Source organism: Corvus brachyrhynchos, unplaced genomic scaffold (assembly GCF_000691975.1).
Source record: "Corvus brachyrhynchos isolate BGI_N302 unplaced genomic scaffold, ASM69197v1 scaffold21, whole genome shotgun sequence".
Lineage (NCBI taxonomy): Eukaryota > Metazoa > Chordata > Aves > Passeriformes > Corvidae > Corvus > Corvus brachyrhynchos.
Window position 1 is genome coordinate 5,764,680 of NW_008236924.1, and position 25,593 is coordinate 5,790,272.

Sequence of the window (25,593 nt, forward strand, 5' to 3'; positions counted from 1 at the left end):
TCCCCCCGCAGCCTGCCCTGGCCCAGCCTGAGGCCGTTCCCTCTCCTCCTGTCCCTGTTCCCTGCGAGCAGAGCCCGACCCCGCCTGGCTCCAACCTCATTCCAGGGAACTGTAGAGAGAGAGGAGGCACAGCCTGCCCATGACTCATTGGGATGTTCCATTAGCAACCGGTGACCACAGAACTCGAGCAGCTTCACCTCCTGTGCACTCCAGGCAGGGAGTTCAACCTCCAAACAATCCCTTGCCCACCGGTGCCCACTCAAAATGAGATTTTGGACAGTTTAATCTGAGCTCCAAGAGGATCTGGAAGGAAATTTGTGCTGACACCGCACTTATTAAAGCTCCAGGTACAGCGGCAGCAGCAGCCCCTCAGACTGAACACCAAAGCAAATGTTGGCTTTGATGGGAGTGTGGAGAGCTCTCCCAGCTGTTTGCAAGGACAACAAGAGGTGGAAAACTCCTAAAACCAAACAACTCTCCCCAGCACCTACCTGTGTGCAACAGGGGAGAGAAAGCAAGCACAGAATGACCCAAAGGTTTGCCCTGCGCTTTTGTTCTGCCTGCTCCCAAACTCCTGTATCCCTGTGCTGGCATTCCAAGACCTGCTAATGAGCCTGGAAGTCACTCATTTGCATGCTCAGTCTCCAAGGATCACCAGCAAAAATGTGAAAGGCTCCAGGGAGGTCAAGCAGCCTGACACGATCCCACATTACTGCCCACATCCTAAAATCAAACCACAACACAAGGCTGGTCCGAGCTGTGGGGGCGGAGGGGATTAAAGGAGGTCACAGGGGAGATTTGAGGCAGCAGCGTCGCTTTATTTGCTCCTCACCTCCAAGGTGCTTCTCCTTCAGAGGAAATAAAATAAAAAAAGTAAATAAAATAAACAACTAAATTCATGATTAAGCACAAAGGTGGAAGATTGAATGTTGGTGCTGCCCCTGAACGTGCACTGAGCAGAGGCTGCACAGATGGTGAGAGCCCAGAAAGGTTAAAAATTCGAGGCCTTGCTGTAGCTGTGACCTTCTCTACAAACCTTCCTTGATCACTCAGGAATTATTAAAAACACCTCAGAGGTTTCATTGTTCCTGTGTAATGCCAAGGATAGAAACCCAGAGTTCATTTTGCTGCAGATAAAGCTACAAACCAAACACTGCTTGCTCTGGGCTGGGCTCAGACTTGGTTCAGCAAAAAAGCAAAGCCCCACTGGGCTTCTCAGTGATAACTGCCAGCAAAAAGCAGCTCCCAGCTCTAGGTGCAAGCAAAGCCAGGAAAATTCTTAGAAATGAGGATTTTTCCAGAGGTCAAGTTGTCTGTAACACACACCCACTGAAGCCTAATAATGACTCAAAGTTATCAGCCTGAGGTATTTATCAAAGGAGGCTGTGGGAGATTTAACAATACTGAAATACCTCCTGAGTGCTGCCCATCCAGGTAGGATTTCCTCAGCCATCACCTGCCCCTAAAATGTTAAAGGGAGAAGCCTTCTGGGCTCAGACACTTCTATGTCTATATAGGCAAATTATTTTGCCTTGGCTTTGGAGAAAAGTTACCATCTTATTATTTATATTCCTGAAGCCAAACCAGCAGAAGAAGCCAAATGTTTTGGCCACAATCAGCTGGAGATGATGGAGGAGGAGGAATGGGATGGGCCAGGAGCAAGTGAGACACCCTAGGGCTGGCTGAGCCCCTCATTTACCAACCTGAGGACACCAATTCCTCCAGGAACGCCAAATTTACTGCGAAACACAATTCCAGAAGCCAGCAAAGCCACCCCTGGAGAACTCTCACTGGAATCTTCAGGGAGGAGCACATTTTAAACTTCATTTCCCACTTCCATTTTAAACACTTCACATTTCTTCTCCTCATTTCCCAAGCAGACCAAGGCAGATGAAGCTGATAGCCAATTCCCCCACTGTAAGCAGCCAGTAATGGAGTAGAAGTCCACTCCTGGGGAATATTTAATAAACCAGACATCTTGTCCTGACCACTATCAGATACCACAGGACTATTATTCACTTCAGGCAGACACACTCCTCCCTGGAACATCTGCAGCACCCAGACCAACAAGCAGCTTCTCACACGAAGAATTTGAGATGTTCTTTTGTCACGTGGGTTTATTTCGAGCATCTCATGGCCAGTTTGGGTTTGTTGCTTTGGCTTTTTTGGGTTTTTTTCCTTAAAGGAATTAGCTGCAATTTTCTGGTCATGCATTAATAGTTAAAAAAAAAGCCAACCAAAAAGAGCATTTCTAAAAGATGTTGCACAGTCATCCTCCCCACACCAGAAAACACAAACTGAAATCAAAGACAGGAAACAGAGAGGCAAGAGCTACAGGGGAAGAGACTCGAGAAGAGTCCAAGCAATTATGTTGACAAAGCTCCTCAAAATACCTTTGAAAACACAAGAGCAGAAGTTAAAGATATTTAAGGAAAACAACTGGAGGATGGAGCCGTAAGTGGGGTTTTTATTTGAAGGGTTGAGAGTTTCTAACCTGCACTTAGATATATAAATATTTCAGCCAGCCACGACTGCTTTGCATCCTGAGGATTTGATTCATTTTCCTTCCACTTGAAGAAAACATTGGGAATTCAGCATCCCTCAGAAAGGATGTGGAGATCTATTTAAAAAAGTATTAATCACAGCAGAAATGATGGAAAGCAGCATCTTCATTGGAGGAGGCTTTGAGGAAAGTGATTCTTTTCCAAGCTTAGGAGGAATTTGGTGAAGCACAGCAACACAGCACATCCTTCACTAGAACCAGGGCCACTTCCCAAGGGGAATGAGCCACTTTTCCAGGGGTGATGGATGTGGAAAATGCCAAGAATCACCGAGGTAAGAGACAGCAGAGGAGGAGGAGCTGCCACTGTGCCCCGAGCAGGCTGGGGGAAGCTGGAGCAGGGGTAATTCCACAGCCAGGCAGGGAGCACTGGGCCTGGAGGTGAAGATCCCTCATCCAGATGGAGCCTCCTAATGAAAGGCAATTCCTGTGCCTGGGCACTGAAAGAGGCAGAGCCTTTGGCAGATTTCTCCTCAGCAGGAGGCACTTTGTGAGGAGCCAGGGCAGCCAGAGCGTGCGGGGCTGCTCTGGGAAATGGATTTTGGGATGAGCTGGAGTCCCTCACTCTGGGAAATGGATTTTGGGATGAGCTGGAGTCCCCCACACTGGGAAATGGATTTTGGGACGAGCTGGAGTCCCTCACTCTGGGAAATAGATTTTGGGATGAGCTGGAGTCCCCCACACTGGGAAATGGATTTTGGGATGAGCTGGAGTCCCCCACTCTGGGAAATGGATTTTGGGATGAGCTGGGCTCCCCTGCTGCTTGGCAGGAGCCCAGAGGAGCAGAGCACACCCAGCAGTGCCATGGCAGGGTTTCTTGTCACACTTGTCCCTGTCCCTGTGCTGCAGAGCGAGGCCATGACACGACTGGAACCACCAAAATTGAGGTGCCAAGCAGCAAAACCGGGATGCAGCTCCCACCCCTCTTCCAGAGGATCCACGGGTGCTGTGAGGCAGGAAGGGATTAAACCAGCCTGGGGGCAGGTTTATGAAAGCTTGACTCAGTGTATTCACTCCCCATTTCAGTCAAGCTAAGCCTACAGAGGGGACTTGACGTCAAGGTGGTTTAAAATAGACATTGATGTGTAGAAGAAAAACCAAAATAAAAGCACTCTCCTAATGCACACAGGGCCTCAGTGCCAGCAGCAGCTTGGCTGCTTCCTTACAAGACAGCAGCAATTTTGGGTTTTAATCCCTGCCTTTTGGGTGTGTTTTTTTTAACTGAAGTAAAAACAAACCAGAAAAACCTTCCCTCCAATAACTGCTGTCTCCTGAGCAGAGTTTAGGCAAAAAAAAAATACAACCCAAAAAGCAACAAACCAGGAGGCTCAGCTGTAAATTTGATGATGTTCACTACAGATTTTAGAGTTTCCTTCACTTTGATGGCCTGCATTTTCCTCTGAGTACTACTGCTGATCATACTGACAGACATGCTTTGATAGTCCGACCTCCCAAAGCTTTCGTAACTCTGCTGAAATCTAAAATTAGACAGCCACAGTCACCAAAATATCATTCACTCCCCTTTTAAAGGGGCTTTAGGGAAAGCTGAGCGAGTATTTGGGGTCCTCACAGAAAAACACACTGTCCAACAACGTTCCACGTGCGTGGAGAGAATGTAAACCATAAAAAATACCATTTTTAATGAGAATTAAAAAGCCTCTTGAGACAAGCAAGCAATTCCTACAGCTTCAATTCCCAGCAATGGACACAGCACTTGTCAGGGACGAGAGGAAGAAAAACCACAAGGACCTCGTGGCTTTAGGGGCAGCAGTTCACAGGGGATTCAATTTAAATGCTAAAGATGCCCCAGCAAAATTCACAGGACAGATTCACTCCATCACCAATTCATCACTACAACAGGTGAGTCCAATATTGGCACCACACAAAAAGCTCTGCAAAGTCACACAGTTCCACTTCTGGAGCCACTGAATTTCCAGGAGCCATCCATGAAATGGTCAAAAACCTCCTGTATCAATTTGTGGCAGATATTTCTGAATGACTGTGCAAATTTAAATATCAATGCTTGGCTTGCTGGGCTGGGAGCACACACTGACAGCTCAGTTCTCAATGGAAAATAAAATAAATGGACTCAATAAACGGAGATTTTCATCAACATAAATAAAAATGGAGTTTTCAACATAGCAAAGGGCAACTTTTTATATTGACTACAACTGGTGAGTGCTAAAAACACCCACAACCCAAACCTGACGGTGGGGTGCCCATCCCTGCAGGTGTCCAAGGAACAGATTCCAGGGAATTACGTGTGTCTCCTGGAAATTAGGCAGCTCCAGAGGTGGAATTCTGTAATTCTGCTTTTTGTGTGAAGGCAATATTGGACTTACCTGTTGTACTGACGAATCTGTGATTGAGAGAACCTGGGGGTGGCACTCAGTGCTCTGGTGACAAGCTGGGGACTGGTCACAGGTTGGACTCGATGGTCTTGGAAGTGTTTTCCAACCTCAGTGACTCTGGGATTGCGTGTGATTGAATTAGTAGAGTTTTGCTGGAATTAGGAATTTGGGGGAAACACACCATGCCTTCCCCACACTGCTACTCTTGGCTTTGAGGGGGTTTTTTGTTGTTATTTAGGACTTTTTTTAAGCTTTTCTATTTATTATTTCCGCCAAAGGGGAAGAAACTGCTCTATTCAGAGTGGGAACATTTCAGAAATGTCCTTTACTTCTCCCCAGCATCGCAGTGAAATATTCCCACCCCCACTTTTCAGAGTCTCAGCACAACTGAAGAGCCAGAGCTGCCAGGCTGCTCCCTGGAAAAGCCACAGGAGCTGTGTCTGAAGGCACAGAAAAGTTGAAAGCTCAGCAGAGAGACCCTTTCATCACTCAAACAGCACTGAAGGAGTTAAACCCCAAAATCCAGAGAACTCTGCAGCAGCAAGTGAAGTGTCCATGCTGGAATTTATTGCCTCCAACTGATGAGTGTTAAAAACACCCAAAACAACCCAAAGCTGAGGGTGGAGTGGCTTTAAGGGTAAAGGTAACCTGAACTTTATTACCTGTTAAAGGTAACCTGCATTTTATTACAACTTCCCCCTGTAGAAATGGAGTTTTTCAAATCCAGTTTCTGTTTTAGCAACCAAGCAAAACAATGCCAGGTCTGCAAATCTGCAATCTCTGAGACATTAAACCCCAATATCCTGGGAGCTCTGCTGCAGCACAGCAAGTGTTCCATCCTGGAATTTCAAAACTCCACCCCGGCCAGATTGCAATTAATATTAACGACTTGCAGGCCAAGTTCAGCTCAACATTAACATTATAATAAAATACTACACACTCCAACATTTCCTGTTTGATAGCTGAGAAGTGTGGAAAACTCTTCTTCATTAAATTTAAACGGACTCATTAATAAAATAATGGAGGATGTGCTACTTTAAGACAGGAGGAGGAGAAAAAAAAAAGTATAAATCGGCCATAACGTTATTTCTATTTTTAAATCCATCCCACAGAGTCACCCAAGATAGATGAGAAGTGCTAAGCCCATCCCACAAGCTTATTTATTTATTTAATACTTCTTACATGCTATTTTTACCAGCAGAAGCCAGCAAAAGACATCCATTAGAAAAATTACCCTGGTGAGAGTTTTCCTCACACCAGACAAGTGACAGATCTGGCTGAAAGCGGCCTCAGAAGAGACGAGGTGGGTTTTTTGGGTTTTTTTCCCCCTCCCTTTCCTGTAGGATTCTGGAATAAAAAAGCAATTTTATTTTTGCAGCATCAGCTAAGCCCGAGTCTCTATCTGCAAAATCTGTATCTGTCAGTCCTTACTCACTCCCCAGCCCCCTCTCTTCTCACTCCTCCACTTCCTGCAAGGTTTCATTTTTCTCAGGAATCCGTGGCTTGAGCACAGTAGGGACAGTCAAATGTGGATATAGGGCTGAGGTTTGGGGTTTTTTTAAGTCTCTTGTTGTACACACAGCAAATGAATGAAAGGAAACACCACAGCCCCTGGCATTGCAGCGTTTTGCAGACATCCTTTGGGAGAAGACAAAAATTAGTGAAAGATCTTTCATTTTTTACATAGACTTAAAGGAATTTATCCAGCAAATGTGGGGTTTTCTTAGGAAAATATTTTGATTCCTATCACAAATACAGAGCTCTGAGTGCCACCTCCAGGAATTCCTTGGGCACCTCCAGGGATGGGCACTCCAAACCTCCCTGGGCAGCCCCTGCCAAGGCCTGAGCGCCCTTTCCATGGGGAAATTCCTCCTTCCTGCTGCTGTCCACCCTGAGCCTGCCCTGGAGCAGCCTGAGGTTTAATTTTCATCCAAACTCTGCTACAGAAGACAGAGCCTGGTCAGGTAAAGAGCTCCAGACAAAAGAAGTGGGCAGAGAAGGTGAATTTTAGAAGTGCCACTGGTCCCCTGCCACACTCTGGGTCCCCACGCAGAGCCCAGGGCAGGGTGGGAGTGACCACAGCAGCTCCATGGGGAAATCCGATGGAATATCCACAGGATCTGATCCTGCTGCACACACCACAGCTGCACTTCTTCACTGCTATTTTCCCTTCATTCCAACTTCTGCCCAAAATGAGCTTTTTGTAAACAAAACCCCAGAGGCTGTTGGTGTCACTCAGCGCAAGGAGAGACCATTTTCTCTACCTGCCCAGAGAAAAGCTCAGTTTGCTGACAAAAGGCATCCCTGGGTCCATAAATAAAGGATTTGATTCATCATCTATTCATACCTGGCACTAACAATGCCTGATGACTGAGGAATATTTGAATCTCTAGAAGCAGCAGCTTTCTCTGGAGTGGGAAGGTCACACTGCATGGAGACCTGTGCCAACAGCTGATGCACAAAAGGGTCACAATTTTGAATAAAAAGCACACAATGCAATACAAAAATCCCCAGTAAACATCCACATCCTGGGTGAAAAAATCTAAATATTCTCTCTGTTTGGAATTCAGCCTCAAGCCAGGCCTGGCTTGGGCAGCAGAGCCTCTGATACAGCTTTGATTTCCGAGTTCTTTCTGAGATATTCTGAATATTCTGCATGTGGGCCTTAGAAAGCAGATTATAACCTGCCAGCAGTAGGCAGCACTCGAAACAAACTGCTGAAAAAACAAATTTAAGAGTTCACATCCATTTTCTTCCAAATCTGGGAGCCTTGAAACTCCACATTACACATCCTGTCTTCTCCTGAGACACACAAGGGGCTCCCCTCTGACCCCAAAGCCAGACTGGAACTTCCAGGCAGGATTAAACTGCTCCAACTCTGCCATTTCTTAAAATCCTCCCTCACAGTTATGCCACTCTAACAAGAGGTAGCAGGGTCTCAACGTGCCAAACACCTTCTTCACATGCCATAAATTTAATGTTTTCCCCTCAAGTGCTGCTCATCTGTGCTCGTGCAACATTTCAGCTGAACGCACAACCCAACACTGCCAAAACAGCTCGTTAATGGGGGCTCATCAAATTCATTAGAGAAATAATATCCCCTCTTGCTGCTCCTGGTTCCAAATCTTCATTTATTAAGAGAATTCTGTTTTTACCAGTCTCTTGTATGGCCAAAAACAGGCTCAGAGCCTCCCAGAGAGGAACTTTCCCACATTAAAGACAATTTTTGAGGGCTGAGCTGCAGCCTGATGTGAGGAAGAGACCCCAGGGAAAGGTAACCTGTGTTTTACTCCACCTTCCCCATATATAAATTGAATTTTCCTGGCACCTACTATTTCTATTTTAGCAACTAAAAACAATGCAGCAACTCCCTTAGGTCTGCAAAAATGCAATCTCTTGAGTTATTCATTATTTCCATTTATCTGAATGGTGACTTAATCAGTAACTTCTTGTCAGCCCCCTCTCACTGTATTTCTATTAGGAATATGGGGGAATGATTAATTTCAGAGTTGTGGAGTGAGGGAAATAATAGCTTGAAAAAAAACCCCACTCAGCAGAATTCTGAGTAACAAAACAAAGGGGAAAGTACCCAAAATACGAGCCTGCAGTTTATCTCACACAGGATCTAACAGCAGACTGCCAGCCCCAAATTTTTGGGAAATTTTTCCAAACTCTTCAGAAGAGAAACTTTAAAAAATCCCCAACAGTTCAAGTGCCAAAGAAACCCATAAAATCAAGAGGGGAAAAATAATCTACTTCCTTACAAAGAGAAGCTGGAAAAAAAGTTATGAAAATCGTGCCTTGGAGCATCCAGGTGTTCCAAGAGATTACAGCAAGTCCCAGGAGCTGCCCATAAAGATCAGCCTCAAACTGAGTATTCCCCACGGACCAGATCATCCATTCCAACTGCAGGAACTCTAAAAAAAAAAAGCAGGTTTTCTTGGTCCCTCTATATGTGCTTGGAAACTCCAACCAGGAACACACCCACACTGAAACCCAGATATTTTAAACCATTCCATCCACTGATTTTTGGGGTAGAAACATCATTATTTCAACCTGTTCCCCCCTTCTGGGAGGCCACGTCCTCCCGAGCTGCACCTACCATGTGGTAGTGTTATGTTTGCACCATCAATGATTGCTTGTGCCAGTTCGTGGTCGTTGCTCTCGAAGGCGTGGGCAGCAGCCTTGAGGGCATCCCAAATCTCCTTGCGGCCCTCGAAGGCCGGGGCTGTGTCCCAAAACTCATCCCTCTTACTGCGGAGCTGCCCGTCCGTCATGGGGTAATCGCTCTTCCATTTGGGCTTCTCTTTCTTCAGCGGTTGGTTACGACCGAGAGCCACTGTGGGGGAGAAAGGGAAAGGGGAATTCATCGAAAGAACAGCACCAAATCAGCTTTTGGTTATTTTGTTTAGGATTTACAGAGCTGAGTTTGCTCCCAGGCAATCCTCGGTGTTGTTGGTCGCCTCCCAAGTGATGCAGCAAGAGGGGCGTTATTTATACAATGCTCATTCCAATTTTCATTTATTAAGAGAATTATGTTTTTACCAGTTTCTTGTATGGTCAGAAACAGACTCAGAGTCTCCTCAATCTTCCCAAGAGGTCAAACCACCGTGGAGCTTAGGAGAAGGGAGGTGATGTGGATGTGGGCCATGCAATTGTCCTTTGCTACTTTTAATTAGGATCTGACCTTGGTTTTGTGCACATGTATCCTCCTGCTTGCTGATTTCCCTTGGAAACCCAGGAATCCATCAGGGTTTAAACAGAATTTACCTCCTCCTCAATAAACACAAACCTATTTGTTTTGCTTTATCTACAGCTATTTTTGTGTAATGGCCACTTGAAGGTAATCGCACAGGTATAAAGTTGATAGATTAAAACTCCCTGCTCACCTCCCCATCAGTGCCTGGTGTTGGAGCAAGAGATTCCAAGTTCACAGAAAACCCACAGGAGGTTAAGCCATACACCCAAATAAGGTTTAACCTTATTCAATCTGACCCCATATGACCAAAGAATTACCTCCTTCCTTTGGTAACTCAGGATGGCAGAGTCTGTGAACCTGGGGTGTAAGTCATGGAAAAGAGGATTTTGTGAGGTGACATTGCCACCTAGGCACAGGAATAAGCTTTCTTTAGATTAAAAAACATCGGAGAATGCTTTGGGTTGGAAGGAACCTTAAAGTCCATCCAGTGCCACCCCCTGCCACGGGCACCTTCCACTCGCCCAGGGTGCTCCCAGCCCCGTCCAACCTTGGACACTGCCAGGGATGGGGCCACACAGCCAAGAACTTCTTCCTCATACCCAATCTGAACCTATTCCCTGTCAGTGAGAAGCCATTCCCCCTTGTCCTGTCACTCCAAGCCCTTATAAAAAGTCTCTCTCCATCTTTCCTGCAGCTCCTTCAGGCACTGCAAGGCCACAGTGAGGTCACCCCAAAGCTGCTCCTCTCCAGGCTGAACAATCCCAGCTCTCCCAGCCTTTCCTCCATCCCTCCAATCCTGGTGGCCTCCTCTGGAGGATTTGCACAGAAACAAAGTCAGCTCCTAATTAAAAGTAGCAAATGACAATTGCATGGCCCACATCCACCGACCCCAGCCGTCCCTCCAAATCCCACGCAGAACCCAACAATAATAAACTTCTGAATCCTTTCAAGTGACCACAAACATTTATTGCTTTTTGTTTCCACGGGATTGCTTCCATTTGCTTTTCAAAGCAGTGCTGACCGTTTAGCAGATTTCAGAGCAGCAAACCCCAGTGTTTACAAAACACCAAGTTTCCTGGCAGAGCCCAGCCTTTCCCAGTCCAAAGCCCAGCTGAGCACACGCAGCCTGGGAGATGCTGCTGGGGCAGCCTCAGACAGTGGGGAGGGAGGCAGCCCTGCACGCATTAAACACTGGATATTCTGAAATTGCAAAAACATATGGGGGAAAACACTCCAGCAAGGAATTGTTTCCTTATTACGGCTTAGCAGCCAGAGCATGAAATCTTCAGCCAGACACAACAGGACACTCTTAAGAAATTTGGGTCAGTGGGCATCTTCCTTTCCATTCCGCTTTAGCTCACATCTGTTTGCACGTGCACTCGGTGAATGCTGGTTTCTCCCACGGGGCCCGCTCCTTGTCCCCAAACATGAATTATGGAAGCAGGTTAAAGGCACTTCCCGCAGCCCCACTGCAAATCCAACAGCCCATTCCTCTCCCTGCTTCCCACTGTGCCCAAGACAGCACTCAGATTTATTGCTCCTCACTCCACAAGAGGCACAGATCCTCACAGCCTCCAAGAACTCCTCCCTGGAGATCCCATCCTTCCTACACAGACAGCAGTGATGATAAACCCAGTGATAAATTCATTTTTTCCTCAAGCTGGAAGGAAGAGTGGTGGAATAAAGTGGCGCTAGAAATGGCTCAAAAGCCAAATCCACTCTACCAAGCCATCCATCCCAGGACTAAGCCTTTAAACACGACGTGGCTTCACCACAAGCCAGTATTTAAAAAGGTCTTTGGCGTGTTTATCGTTTATTAGAAGTGCTTCAAGGATCCCCAAAAAGCTTTATGCCTTCCCTGAAGAAATATTCCTCTCTTTAGCTGTGTGGATAGATGGGGCAGAAAGGATGCGAGAAACTTGGGACATGTAAAAAAAATCATGTGTAAAAGGGCCCAAATATTTCTCTTTCTAGGCCATGTTTTAGTCACCAAAGCAAAACATGAGAATTTCTACAACCAAACTTTTGGACCACATCAAAGGACTTTCCCTTTTCTGTTAACAAAGCTGATAAAGAAACAAACATCAACAGTCGGAACCACTTTAAAGTATTTACAGTGTCAGTTTTCTATTCCTCACTTTGGAAGGAAATTAGAGCTCAAAAGGAAACCTTGACTTCATTTAAGACCATACACATCAGAGGCACCACCAGCTTGCAAGATCCAGAAGAGAAAGCAGCGTCCCCATTAATTTTTCATCTTACATCACTTCGACATGAGTAAGAAATTATTAATACCCTGCTCGAAAGCAGGAATTGTTTTCTAAATGCCAAGAAAGCACGTTCTCTCTGAAGCAATTCTCAAAGTCACCATCTCAGCAGAGGGCAATGGTTGGTATTTTTGGCAAGGGATTTATTTAGAAGGGAGTGTGGAAATCAGTGCCAGTCTACTTTTCAAAAAGTAAAAGATCAGCAGCGACACTCCACAATAAGTTAGGTTGTTGTTCCAACAGTTCAGGCGTGCAGGTGGTGCTGTGCACGGCAAAGAGGGGTAAGAAATTCACAGAATTGAGGTCAGAAAAGTCCTCCCAGCCCCTCAAGTCCAAGCTGTGCCCAATCCCCACCTTGTCCCCAGCCCAGAGCACTGAGTGCCACCTCCAGGAATTCCTTGGACACATCCAGGGGTGGGGAGTCCAAACTTCCCTGAGCAGCCCCTGCCAACATCTGCTTGAAAAGGTGATGATGATGGATCACACACTGGACAGAAGCTCTTGGGGTTCTTTTCCAGTCTTAATGATTCTGTTTAACACCTCAGAGTGACCCCAAACCAGTGGCACACGAGCCATGGGCTGCTCCTGTGCCATCTGTAGGATTTAGCAGCCTAACCTGTTTTCCCTTCACAGGCAGAGTGCTACCCTGGGATCCTCGAGGCAGCTACTCCTGTCTGCCCCACTGAACTCCTGGCAATCAACAAAGTCGTCTTTTTCAGAAGGAAAAATGTATTTCTCCAATCCTTGCAGACTGTTTTATAACCTGAATTGTAAATGTATTTCCCTTCCCCGCAGCTTCCCATCAAAGCAATGAATCTGTAAGGTTATCTGCGCTCCTTTTGAGTGAGCTTATGCAGATAAACCCAGATATTTAAATCAGTTTCTCAACAGAATGTCAAAAATGTCTATGTGAAAGTTCTTTTGAACAGCTGGTGTGTTTGTTACATCGCTATCACTGTGGATATCACTGTGGATATCACTGGTGCCTCTTCCGAGGGCGACCAGATGAGCAGGAGCAGCTGCTACCACAAGATTCTGGTATTAAAAACCAATATCCAGCTACACAATCCATAATTCCTAATTTATACACCCCTGAACTACAGCACTCCATCATCAAACTGGGAGTATTTCAGCCTCAAAGGGTTTTCTGTTAAATCAAACACCACAAAGCTCAGCCATGGGACAGCTCAGAGCTCCAGAGAAGGGCAGGATCTCTGCTTCAGGTGTGACCTGGATCTTCCTCCTCCCCAGTTTCTGCCCTGCCAGGTAACCCTGTATGAGACCCCACACCTGGAACAGCCCTGAAGCAGCTGAGCTAAAATCCTAATTATTTGTGGAAACACCTCTGCTGTCATCAGCCTTACGTGAGCTTTTCCCTCCCACCCCATTCCTTCAAGCATCTTTCACCTATTTCTAAAAATAAAAGTTAGGACGTAAATTTGGCTGTTCAATCCCTGCAAGTGCTCCACAGCAAATTCCTTCCTTTCCCTTGGAAACACAAGCATATGTTGCTTGCAGCATTAGTCCTTTACAGCTTTTGTAAAAAGCAAGGAAACCAGCCCAGTCTGGTGGTGGAAAAACTTCCAGGCATGCAGAACCCACCCAGGGCATGGAAAACCCAGAAGGAGACACCTGGACTGGACACGGTCCACTTTAGGCTGTTGATCTCCAAGGATTCAGCAGCAGCTGCATCCTGGAATTACAAGAACAGGGCCTGGCTGTGCTTCCAAATCCCTGCAGATTTGTGGGAAGATGGACACATAACCAGAAAGTACTGGGCAGGGACACTCCATTGGTGGGACACGAGTTAAGAGCAGACACAGGCAAATATTCCCAGATCAAAATGGGGAAATGTTGTAACAGGACAATCTGGCAAGACCTGATAATATTTTCTTTTTTTTCTTTGTCTTGATTAAGAAAATATCCAAGAGATGAAGCCAACTGCTTAAGCGGTGAGAGCTGGAAAAGATCTGGAGTGACGCGTGAGGAAAGGAGCAGGAATAATCTCTTGAATGGGAATGACACGTTCAGGAGCTGCTGTCAGTGCAAAAGATGGGATTTGAGGGCTGTCCATGGGAAGAGGACAGAAACGATGAACTGTGAAGGGAACAACACAGACCAAGAGCTGCAGAGGCCAGGGAGGAGAACAGCCAGGTCCTGTTTGGTTTGAAGCACTCACAGCCCCAGCAGGAGAAGGGATATCCACCCAGGGAGACACAGCTGGAAAAACCTTGGGAACAACCTAAAGCCAGCCAGGAGAAGCTAAGGAAATGTTTTACAAACTGAACCAATGATCAAAACTATTTTCTTTACCAGACTGCTTCCCTGTTGAGGCTCGGCTCCTACCGAAGTATTTTTCTATGATAAATGAAATGCAAATAACAGTTTACTACCTATAAAATTTCTTTTAGTAATAGTCCCAAGGGCTCCCCTCCCCACAATCACTGAGCAGTTCTCTGCTTCATCAAATGAGTCCCATTTTAAATCCATTTTGCTCCAATTTCCTCATAAGGTGTCTTGCAATTTGGTATCAGTATCACACAGCTCACCCTAAACATTTGCTTTGCGTCGTTCTCCGGTGTAATCCTGAATTACAACGGTGCTTGCAAGAGCCAGGACAAAGGAAAAGTGCAGAAAAGCAGGGAAAACAGGGAGGGAGAAAGGGAAAATTCATTGCATTTAAGTAGCAGACAATTTGAATTACATTAAACAGCATAGGCTTACACAATTTAAATTACATTAAGTAGCACAACAACAGGAAAACAGCAGAATTTTATCTGTTTATTGCTAATTTTCAGCAATTTTATTCTTAAGGTGGTCACATTTTTCCAAGGCAAGAAGAGGATTTTGGAAAGGAGGTGGAACTAGACAGTGGTAAAGACTTAAAAATGAAATATTAGGACAATTAGGCTTTCCTAACAAGGAAATGAATGAACATTTCTAGGGAGCCTGTGTGAGCTTTCCAAATGCTGTGTGTAGATAAATACAGATAGACAGATATAAAGTTTGAAACTGAGTTTGATGGATTTTTATGAGACTGCACAGGGTAAAATGAACTCTACTTCCCTGGTAGGAATTCAAGTTATACCCTAAAACAGTTGTGTGCTGAAACACCAGGCTACAAACTCAAAGCAGTATTATAAAGGTGTAGGCAAAGGCATTAATTTTGAGCCAAGTAACAAAACTGTGAAGCTTTTCAGAGCAGCAAACCCAGCAGAGACACATCTGCACACAAGAAATAAACCCACCACCCAACCCCTGGGGCAATTTCCCCTTTCTCCCACCTGAAAGGGGGTGAAGAAAGGAAGAAAATAAACAAAAAATAAAAAAAATCAGATGGAGAGGGGAAGAATCAGCAGGGACATGAGGCTGAGCAGCAGCACTTAAAGGCAGGCTGGTGCTCGTGCCAGACACCATGTGCTGGTGCTAAATGATGGATGTGGTGCCTCTGGGGACAAGGGGGACCATCAATCACTGGTGCCACCCCAGTGCTCCAAGGCTGGCACACAGCGCTGTCCCCCCAGTGCTGCACGAGGGACGTCACCAAGCATCGCTCAGAGGAGCAGGGAATCCTTCCCTGTTCCTCCAGGCTCTCCTCAGCTCTTATCCAACATGAAAAATTGCCCAGAAGAAGTTGCAGGGAGTAAAATGAAAGTTCCTCTGGTAATTCCAGGCAGCTCTGGACAAGTCCTCCCCCCACAACTTATCCCTGCCTCTGCCTACACGTTAAATATTCCTGCATCAATCCAGAGGCTTCTCAGCATGGGAGATAAAACATGAGAGGATGAAGGTATATGAATGAGCTGGACAAAGAGAAAAACTGACTCTAATTACCAGCTGTTACACTGTATTTTCCATTTCTCCCATCATTTTCAACAGGAACTGCAGAAGAAATCAGGAATTTCCGGGCAGCTCATCACTCATCATCCCTCAAAGGAGCCGGCGGTGTTAGAGCAAGAAATAAAAGCTTCAGCTTTTGAAATCTGCTCCCTCGGTGGTATTCTGGATCCAGAGATCCCAGCTCATCCCAGCACAGGCAGGATCTGTTCAGATGACCCCAGCCCTGGTGCCTGCTCTGCACCACGACATCCTGAACAACACAGGAACTGAAACCAGGTCAGTGCATTTTGTCTGACATGAGGTGCATTCCCAGCCCAGAGCCAGCTGGCAAGGGCAGAATTTAGGCTGGATATTAGGAAGGAATTGTGCTCTGTGAGGGTGGGCAGGCCCTGGCACAGGGTGCCCAGAGCAGCTGTAGCTGCCCCTGGATCCCTGGCAGTGCCCAAGGCCAGGCTGGACATTGGGGCTTGGAGCAGCCTGGGACAGTGGGAGGTGTCCCTGCCCTGAACAAGATGATCTTTAAGGTCCCTTCCAACCCAAACCACTCTGTGTTTCTCTGATTATTATTTACAAAAGCTCTGTGGGTACTCCCGAGTCCTGCCTGCCCACCCAGCCTCCTGCTGGAAGCACAAGCAGAGGAGTTCTCAATCATCCTGATTAAGCTCCTGATACAACAGCTCCTCTGGACAGAGAAAAACGTCTCAGGGAGGGAACACCTCAGTCAAGGGGTGTGCAGGGATGAGAAAGAAACCCTGCCAGGCAGGGCACAGGCCAGGGGATGCCCATCTGTCTCTGTTATTTCCCAGCACAGGAATCCTGGAGGCCCAATCTGAGCTTCCCCAGGCAGCAGGACCAGCAGCAGGAGCTGTAGAACAGCGCTCAGCTCCGGCCCCAGCCTCCTGGGCTGAGGTGAAGTAGCTCCGGGGGACAGACATTATCAACACAATTACCTGTCAGCACTGTTTACACTGGAATTTAAACTGCTCCTATCTCTGGCAGATGAATGCTTTCAGCTGGATACAGCACTGGGATAAAGATTTACCCATTCCCAACTCGCAGTGTGCAAGCACCAAGACCTTTAATCTGCACCATCTACAGCGCACGACTGGGCTCCCTTTTTTAAAAGCTATGACAAGAACCATTAAGGAAGCTGTCAGCAACACGAAAAATATTCTGTTTAGGATAGGCTGCATCAAGTACACGTTTCTTGTGACTTCTGCAGCGTGCAGCTTAGCTAGAACTCAACTGCAGCTGAGGGCTTGGCACCAGGGCAGCCCCACACGCAAAGCAAGTGCAGCACAGAGCACGGCAGAGCAGTGGGAAGCTGCACAGAGCTTATCTAAAAGGAAAATAAAACCACCCCAGCGCTTTCTGAGGAAGAATGCAACTCAACAACTTCACTTTTAAAGTACTAAAAGCCTTCTGTGTCTCGCTGTCCAGTCAGTTAACAGGGGAACTTTAGACACAGCAGATGAAAGTGGAAAGGGTGAATTCCAGACTGGATAACCTGTGCTGGTGCACTGCTGGGACAGGGCACTGCCCACTGCTCCAGGCTCATGTGCAGCACGGATTTGACACCAGGAAACATCCAGCTCGAGCTGCAAACGAACAGTTCAGGCTCACAAATTCCCTTCCTCCTTGATAATGTTCTCCCTCTGACCTCTGCACAGCAAGCAGCTGCATGAACTGCTAATAAAATGATTTAAAGTTTACTGGGGGCTTATATCACAGAATCACTGAGGCTGGAAAAGACCTCCAAGATCACCAAGTCCAACCTGTGACTAATGTGCACCATTGTCACCAGCCCAGAGTGCCACCTCCAGACCTTCCTTGGACACCTCCAAGGAAAAGAAGCAGCATCAAAAACCTTCCAATCCCAAATGCTTCCCCACACACTGACAGGCAAGTTCTGTGTGCTTTGAGCAAGGCCAAGTCGGGGTTTGGCTCAGCAGGGCTTAAAACAAAGCCTGGCTTTATGTTGGCCTGAGCCATGGGAGCGGCGTGGCCACCGCTGGCCTCTGTCACGCAGCCACAGCCCGGCCACACGAGGCCACCACAAATTCTGAGCCGGGGAAGTGACACAGGGCCATCTGTTGGACATCTGGGCTGCGTTTAACACACCATGAGTGCTTCCAACACTGGCAAAATTTTCGGGGATAAAGAAAATAATCAAAGGCAGCCTTATCTTTCACCCTGCCAGAATGACAAAAAATATTAGGTTGATGATTTTCTTTAAACCCTGATGAGGTGTGAGCGTGCTGAAAGCCAGCCAGGACACCCTCCTCAGCAGGCCCTCGTGCTGAGTGTGTTTAAACATGGGGCTGAACCTTCTGGATGATGCCACCAGGGAATTTACTTTATCACAAGTAAACCCAGACTTCATAAAGTCATTGGATGGTTTGGGTTTGAAGGGATCTTAAAGCTCATCCCATTCCACCCTGTGCCATGGGCAGGGACACCTTCCACTACCCCAGGGTGTTCCAAGCCCCAACCTTGGACACTTCCAGGGATGGGGCAGCCACAGCTTCTCTGGGAAATCCATTCCAGGGCCTCCCCACCCTCACAGGGAAGAATTCCTTCCCAATATCCCATCTAACCCTGCCCTCTGGCAGTGGGAAGCCATTCCCTGTATCCTGTCACTCCATGCTCTTGTAAACTTCCCTCTCCATCTTTCTCTGTTTCTTCCCTCAAGTAAATCTGCTCAGGAGGAGCTCAGAAGGCAGCAGAGTTTTCAGGTCCCATCTCAGCACAGCGTTCATCTGGCTTTGCTGCATGAGACCCTTCCAGCAAGCCCTGAAATCTGGGTAATTCAAGGTGGAATGCACAGGACAGATGGCCAACTCCATGTTCCCAAGGACTATCTGGCTGGACATGCCACGCTTGCCATGTAACTCCTGCCAGCACAGCAGTCACAAATTCCAGGAGGGAAGGAACAAAAACAAAGCCTCCAAGTTGGAGACTGTTTTTGCAATGACCAACGATTAAATTAGCTTAGTTGAAGGATCTAACACCATGTCTTGAATTTATTCCAGTGTCACAGTTATTGGCAGGGATAAAGTTTCACATGAGCCAATTAACTAAATGCACTATTACTGTATCTCAGCTGCTTAAGCTCATCAGTTAATTAAGAGCTCAGTGTAAGCTGAAAATAGGAATCTTACCTGTCACACATCCCAAACATACATTATCTTAATGATTTAATTTTACGCTTCCATATTACATTCCTCAGGTGCCTGAGGAAAACTGAAAAGCAATTGCTTGGTTTAAAGAGAAGTGAAAGTGAAAGTCACATAAACACAGATTTATTCTAAGAAATTGGATTTCTCACAATACTTGCTGCTTTATTCAGCCCTATTTTACAGGGTAGATTTTCATGGCAAAGTTAACATTTCACACTCAGTTTTGAAACTCAACTCCTCTGTGTTCTCCTGGACAGTCATCCCCCAAGAAACTCCAGCACTCACGGCTGGATAAAGCTCAGCAGCTGGAATTTGGGGTAGGAACACGACCATCCTCTTGGCCGTAAGGAATTCCTACCCTTCAAGTACATATTTTGTTAAGAAATCCGTATTTATCCCAGAGTTTGACACAAGTAATAGCAGATAAGGACATCAGTGGATTGCTCAGATAATTAGAAAGCAATCTAAGCTAAAATGAAGAATGTCCAAGCCTTTGTTGCAACTTGTATAAATATCTGAATGTCTGGTACATCCAGGGGGAAAAAAACCCCAAACCAACCCAATCCTGTAAATGGGAGCACTGAACAAAGCAACCTTAAAACTTCATCCTTTCAAGGCCTTTTTATCCCCCTGTGGATGTACTTGGGGAAAAAATAGCCCTGTTACAGTCTCTGGTCAAGGATTATTGATGCAATCAGAGAATGGTTTGGGTTGGAAGGGAACTTGAGGGACATCCAGTGCCACCCCCTGCTGCAAGCAAGGACACTGCCACTACCCCAGCTTGCTCCAAGCTCCATCCAGCCTGGCCTTGGACACTGCCAGGCATCCAGGGGCAGGCACAGCTTCTCTGGGCCAGTGAATCCAACCCTAAGCTCTTAAAATCCCCCAAATTGGAACATAATCAAGACCTCCTCCTCCCAGCAATGCCGAGCACAGACAGCAACTTCTGCTGCTCTCGGTGAGATGGAAGGACCTTGGAAGAAGCACAGGAAACTGCCCTCTTCATTTAAATTGCTGAAATGAAACGAGATTAAAGCAGCCAGAGCCTTTCCACCTTTAGCAAATTAATCTGATCTCTTTCAGAAGTCCCTGAGCACACGAGGCTTTAGCTCTATTAATGGCCTGAGCGATGCTTGCTCAGTGTTTCCAACACATAACAGCCCTTAAGTAACTTCCTTTCCAAGGCAGGGATCGCAGAATTTGACTGAAAACACATTTAATTCTCCACAACTCAGGGCAGGCTCAAAACTGGCAGCACCACGATGATGCTGGCAATGCTCTCAGTTGTGACATATCCAGCAAGAGCTGGAGCAGGTCTTGGCCATGGCCTGTGCTTGTCCTTTCTAAAAAGGTCCTCACCATAAAGCTCAAGGAGTTTATTTCTCCTGTGTTATCCACTCCAAAGCAAGAGCAGAGCTCTTTGTCAGGCCAGATGCACTTTTCCTACTTTTACTCATTATTTCAGACATAACTGATGTAACAGCAGATTAAATAAGTGTGTGAAGATACTGGACTTGAAAGCTCTGCTAAAAAAGTTCTGAGTTCAAGCAGACGTCTCCACCGTTAGAGCCTCTTCTCACCCCTGCTCCCCTTTCTGCAAGGGAAAGTAGTTTCAAACTGGAGGATGAGAAGTTTGAGTGGTAATGAGAATTATTAAAAAGAGATTCTTATTTCAGGCATCTGGAAACAAGAGCCCACCTCTCCCATGGCTTTTCAGGGCAGGTATGACGATTTTGTTTAGGTAAAGGAACTCATGAAAAGCATTGGGGAAATAAAACCCCACGCATGGAAACCTGCTGATAGAACTGCAGCAGTTAAAAGAATTCATAAGAATGGCTGGATGCAAGTCCATGGCAAATTCACTAATTACTGTGCTCTAATGAGCAAAGCATGCCCAGGAAGTGCTGATTCCACAGCTCTGAACAAAGGCACCTCAAAGCCCAGCCCAGGAGAACTGGGGCCACATTTCAGACCTGGGTAAAAGCTGAGGATGAGCAGGAGAAAAATGCACTAAAAAATGTTCCCATGTGAGCAGCATCCACACAGCTCCCCCATTTGTATCATCAAAACTGCCTTTAACACACAATAGTCCCCGCTGAAATACCTTGATAGGAAATGTTCTGTGAGAAAAAAGGCTCCTCATTTATTAACCTTCAACATAAACCAAAAAAGTTGGGAAGTTTCAAAACACAGGAAAAGAAATGGTGCAGATCCCTAAACCTGAATTGCATGGCAAGAGTTCCCTCAGCTGGAAAAAAATCCCCTGATTAATTCATAATAATGAAACGAGACATGTGAAAGGAGGAAGGGTGAATGCAGTGAGCAGAGAGAAATGCACTTCATCAATGGAAGATGCGTTCAGCCTGGAAATTTGGCAGGCAGAGCAATCAGATAGCGACAGAATCCTTGAGTAGGCAAACCTGGAAAGAGTTTCAAGACAAGATTAGATCAGTTGGTGGAATTTCTAAGCCAGAATATTCTGCTTGACACAGCACTGAAGCAGAGATACAGAAACCTTTGCCGTCCTGGACTTTGCAGAACTTTGTTTGAAGCTGAACTGTCACTAATTAAGAAAACAGATTTTTAACAGGCTCGATTATCAGATCAGGATCTCAGCATCCCTCTGGACAGAGCTGCCAAGAGATGTTAAAGCAGGACACTGGCAGGAACCAAAATGCTTCCTCCCCCACCCCCAAATATCTACAGTATTTTCCTAACTAATGTGAGCTCAATGCAAATGATTAACTCTTGGTAATAAGCTTCCCACCACAATAAGATAAAATGCTAATGTTGTTCCTTCCCACTCCTGCAGCACACCAATCATCAGAAAAAACATGATCAGAGTCAGAAAGAATTGCAGTTGCATTCCTAAGATAAAACACCTTCTTTGGGATGGATAAAGCAGGAAAAATTAATTTCATAAAGGAACCCAAAGCAATATTGTGAAGAAGTTGTGGTAAGCACCAATTTAAGTAAGGTTACTTAAAAATTCTTGAGGAAAAGTTGCTCCCTGAGAACTGATCGTGACTGATCCCAGGATGGATGAAGGCTGGGAATGGGGAGTGGTTAGAGCCCACCCACTGCTGTCATGTTAAGGATAAAAAAGAAATTTGGGTGACTGTGTTTTCCCCGCTGCTGGGCACCAACACTCCACAAACCAGCAGATTATTTCAATTTTCAAGCTACCTAAAATTTCAATTTTCAAGCTGCCAGAGTGATAATTTAATCAAAAGCCATGACTTCTCCTCCTCACCTTAAACCTAATTCCTACATCACCAAGATTTTGGAGACTTAGAAAGGGCACAAAACTTCCCAGGGAGACAAAGCACATACAGCCCTTGAGATTCACCTCCAACAACAGCCGTGAAGAACCTGTTACATTTTCTAAAGGTTTGTGTTACTTAGGAGAAAAAAATGATACCCCAACTACAGTTCAAGTGTTTTCAGAGGTTTACAGGAAAATAATCTCTGCCTACACTGCTTTAGAAAGTCTCTATTATGAGGTAGAGCTCAAGAATGAAAAGATTATTTACTACTAAAGGATTTTTATTCTGGTACTGCCTTGTAACACCAAACCACAACAGCCACGCTCACTTGTTCTGACAATGCTGCTGCTCCTTTTTTATTCCCAGACGCCAGACTAAAATCATGTATTCCCTGTTCTACTTTGCAGGAGTTTCAGATAAAGCCCAAACTCGTGCCTGTAGTATTTTTTGAGCTATTTTAGCACTGTATTATAAACAGAGCAGCTGGATGCACACAAGGAATGTGATTTTTGGGGATGCACTAAGGCAGTGATGGGATTTTGCTGTAACATCCATGCTGGGCCATCCAATGTGTGCCTGACTGGAAGTGTGTGACTTCAGTCAAGCAATAATCATGTGGTTTTCTGGTGAAATTTGAGCTTTTTTGGCACCAGGACTACTTTTAGATCTGGCTAAACACACAATGGAGATCTGTGGATGTGAAAAACACACAAATGTGTGTGAGAACTCATCTCAAATGAGCATTTAAACCTGTCTCAGGATAATATCCAATATTGATCAGCACTTCACAGAAGGTATTTTTGTTCTAGAAGCAGTTGTATTTATAGCAACCCATGTGCTTTCAACGAACTTCTGTGGGCACAGAGCAAAAAAAAAATAAAATCACACACACAAAAAAATCAGTCTGCTACGTGTTCCACCGAGCCAAGCCATCAACATGCAACTCACGAGTGAAATCCAACTCTTAAAAAACATAAAGCTTAAATAGCTCTGTGACAGCTTTCCTCTCCTTCAGCCCTCCGAGAGCTCCCCCTCAGCTGGGACCTGCGATTTCCCACCCGTTTCATGAGCAGATTTGCTCACTCCAGGCACGGCAAGGATGGAAATGCCCAGGGAAAGGGAGACACTGGCTCACCCTCAGCCAGTGGGACACTGGCATCACATCCCAGGCAAATCTGGCAATGCTGCTCCTTGGAAGTGGGAAGCACTGGACAGCTGAGCTTCAGCTGAATGTGTTTGACTCCTGCTGCCACCAAATACATTCTCCTTGGGAATACATCCAGCCACGGAAACTGCATCCAACCTTCGGATAACCGTCGTGCTTTCCAAGCTACGCCACACTCTGCTTCCCAAAAACACTTCCCAACTGCTCCTTCCCATCTCTTCTCACCCTGGGGACTGGTAACAAGCTGGGAGCAGCCAAAGCTGTGCTGGGTAGGAATGGGATTTGTACCTGCACTAAAAAAATATCTAAAATACGTTTGCATGTTCAAAGATTTGAGTGTCCCCTTCCCACTCGGAGCATGTCCCCTCTGAGGGATAGGGATGCAGAGCAATGGCTCAGAGAGGCTCAGGAGCATTTGAAAGCTCACTATTCTGCATTAAAGCCACTCTTCTGCCATACCCAGCTTCTGTGTGCACCAGAGAGGGAGAAAAACACATCCAAACCCACTCTGAAGGCACGAATCCAGCGTGCGTGACACAGGCAGTGCTTGGTGACAGCTCTTCCAGGAAACGCTTTGTGCAGTCAGTGCATGGGAATTAGCAATTTTTCCTGAAATCATTTCCCTTTTCTCCAGCCAGCCATTATCCTGTGCTTGCTGATGCTCTGCTGCAGGCTCAGGTGCTCCCACAGCAGCATGGGGCCAAAGAAAACAACTGGTGGAGAGGAGAAAATGGCATTTGGCAGCTGCAGGTGCCCTCTGCTATTTTGTAGGTGCTCTTTTACAAAGAGACTGTATTTACCCACACAGGCAGGAAATCACAGGAGATGAGAGTTCTGTGGCAGGGAAACAAAGCAACAAAGTAAATGCCACGGAGAGATTCTTCTGCTGAATCCACCGTGCCCTTCATCACAGCATGGGAGCAGACATGGAGCTTCACGGCTGAATTTTAAAAATAGAAAGGTAACAAGCTTCCCATCCCAAAGTGCTGTGCTCTGCTTCCGATGCCATTTCAGGCCCTGGGAGTGCTCTCAAAGAGCACACAGCTCCTCTGGGAAAAGGTGAAAACTGCCTTCCTCCATAATCTGTTGTCTGAACTAAGAGAATTATTTATAGTTGCTACATTTATTATACATTATTATAAACTGGAAGCTGTTACGAGCTATAAAATGTTTATCATTTCAGGGGGATGAAAAGTAAGCTATTTATAGAAAAGTGCTGGTAATGTTAGGCTGAATTTATATGTTTTAAGAGTGAACTTTCCCTATTAAACATGTGCAGAGATACCACGCAATCCTTGGCTGTGTGTGATGCACTTTCCCATTTCAGCCTCTCATTTTTTCCCCCTGGGCACTACCTGTCCTTGCTGCAAACGACTGAAGCATTTTTCACTACCATTTGTGAAGTGCCTCTGCTTTCATGTTGGAGAATGTGGGGGAAAACCACATGACAGATCATGCAGAAACTCCCCAAATGCCCTCCCTTCCACCTAATCTGCAGCACAAGGATGTCTTTATACACAGACACACATCTAGAGACAGACATATAAAATCCTCCAGCATGTCTGAGATTCTCCAGAAGCGAAAAATCAGCGCTTCAGAACTGTGCCCATCTCCTCCCACAAATGGCTTTCAAGCAGGGCTTTGAATCTTCCTTTTTAAATCCTGTTCACTGAGGAGAGGGGGAGATGGGAAGGGAAAAGGACACTGAGAAAAGGCTGAAGGGAGGAGCTGCTAAAACTGCTCTAATCCACAATCCCAGCAGCAAGGATCCCCAGAAGTATTTCTGCTTTTAGGAAGGACAATTTCCAAATGTTTTCCATGAGGCCTGAGAGGTCAACTGGATGTGGAGCAGCTCCTGCAAATTGATAGCATCCCATAATTGTTCCTGCATGTATTACCTGCCCAGCGTGCAGTGCCCTTGCATTTCCCAGTGCTGGGAAGTCTCAGGATGAGACTGATGGCATTTTAAATATTTAAGGTAGTCTAAAAAACTTCAGCCTCGTTCAGCATTTAAGAGAGTTTTTCATTTACTCCTAAGGTGGGAACCAGAACAAAAAACACTTTATGCAGTTTGCTGTGCCCAATCTTTGTCCAGCTCTCATTTGCACTAAACTGAGTGTGCCAGGGTCACCACAAGGCAGCAAATGCAAAATTCAGGTTCCAGCTGAACCTTAACTAAACCACAAGAGGCATTTTCCCAGCACACAGGTCAAACAGCGCAGTACCAGCTGACATCCTGTGCTCAGAGGTGTTTTCCACATCCACT

General features: G+C 46.0%; 1 protein-coding gene across 1 annotated transcript in view; it reads right to left on the bottom strand.

Moving 5' to 3' along the window:
• Positions 1-25,593, bottom strand: part of UBTD2 (ubiquitin domain containing 2) — a 37,923-nt gene that overhangs the window by 9,882 nt on the left and 2,448 nt on the right. The window contains exon 2 of the mRNA XM_008629000.2: positions 9,014-9,250. Within this exon, the coding sequence (XP_008627222.1) occupies positions 9,014-9,188 (175 nt within the window). The 5' untranslated portion in view covers positions 9,189-9,250. The remainder of the gene's footprint in view (positions 1-9,013; positions 9,251-25,593) is intronic.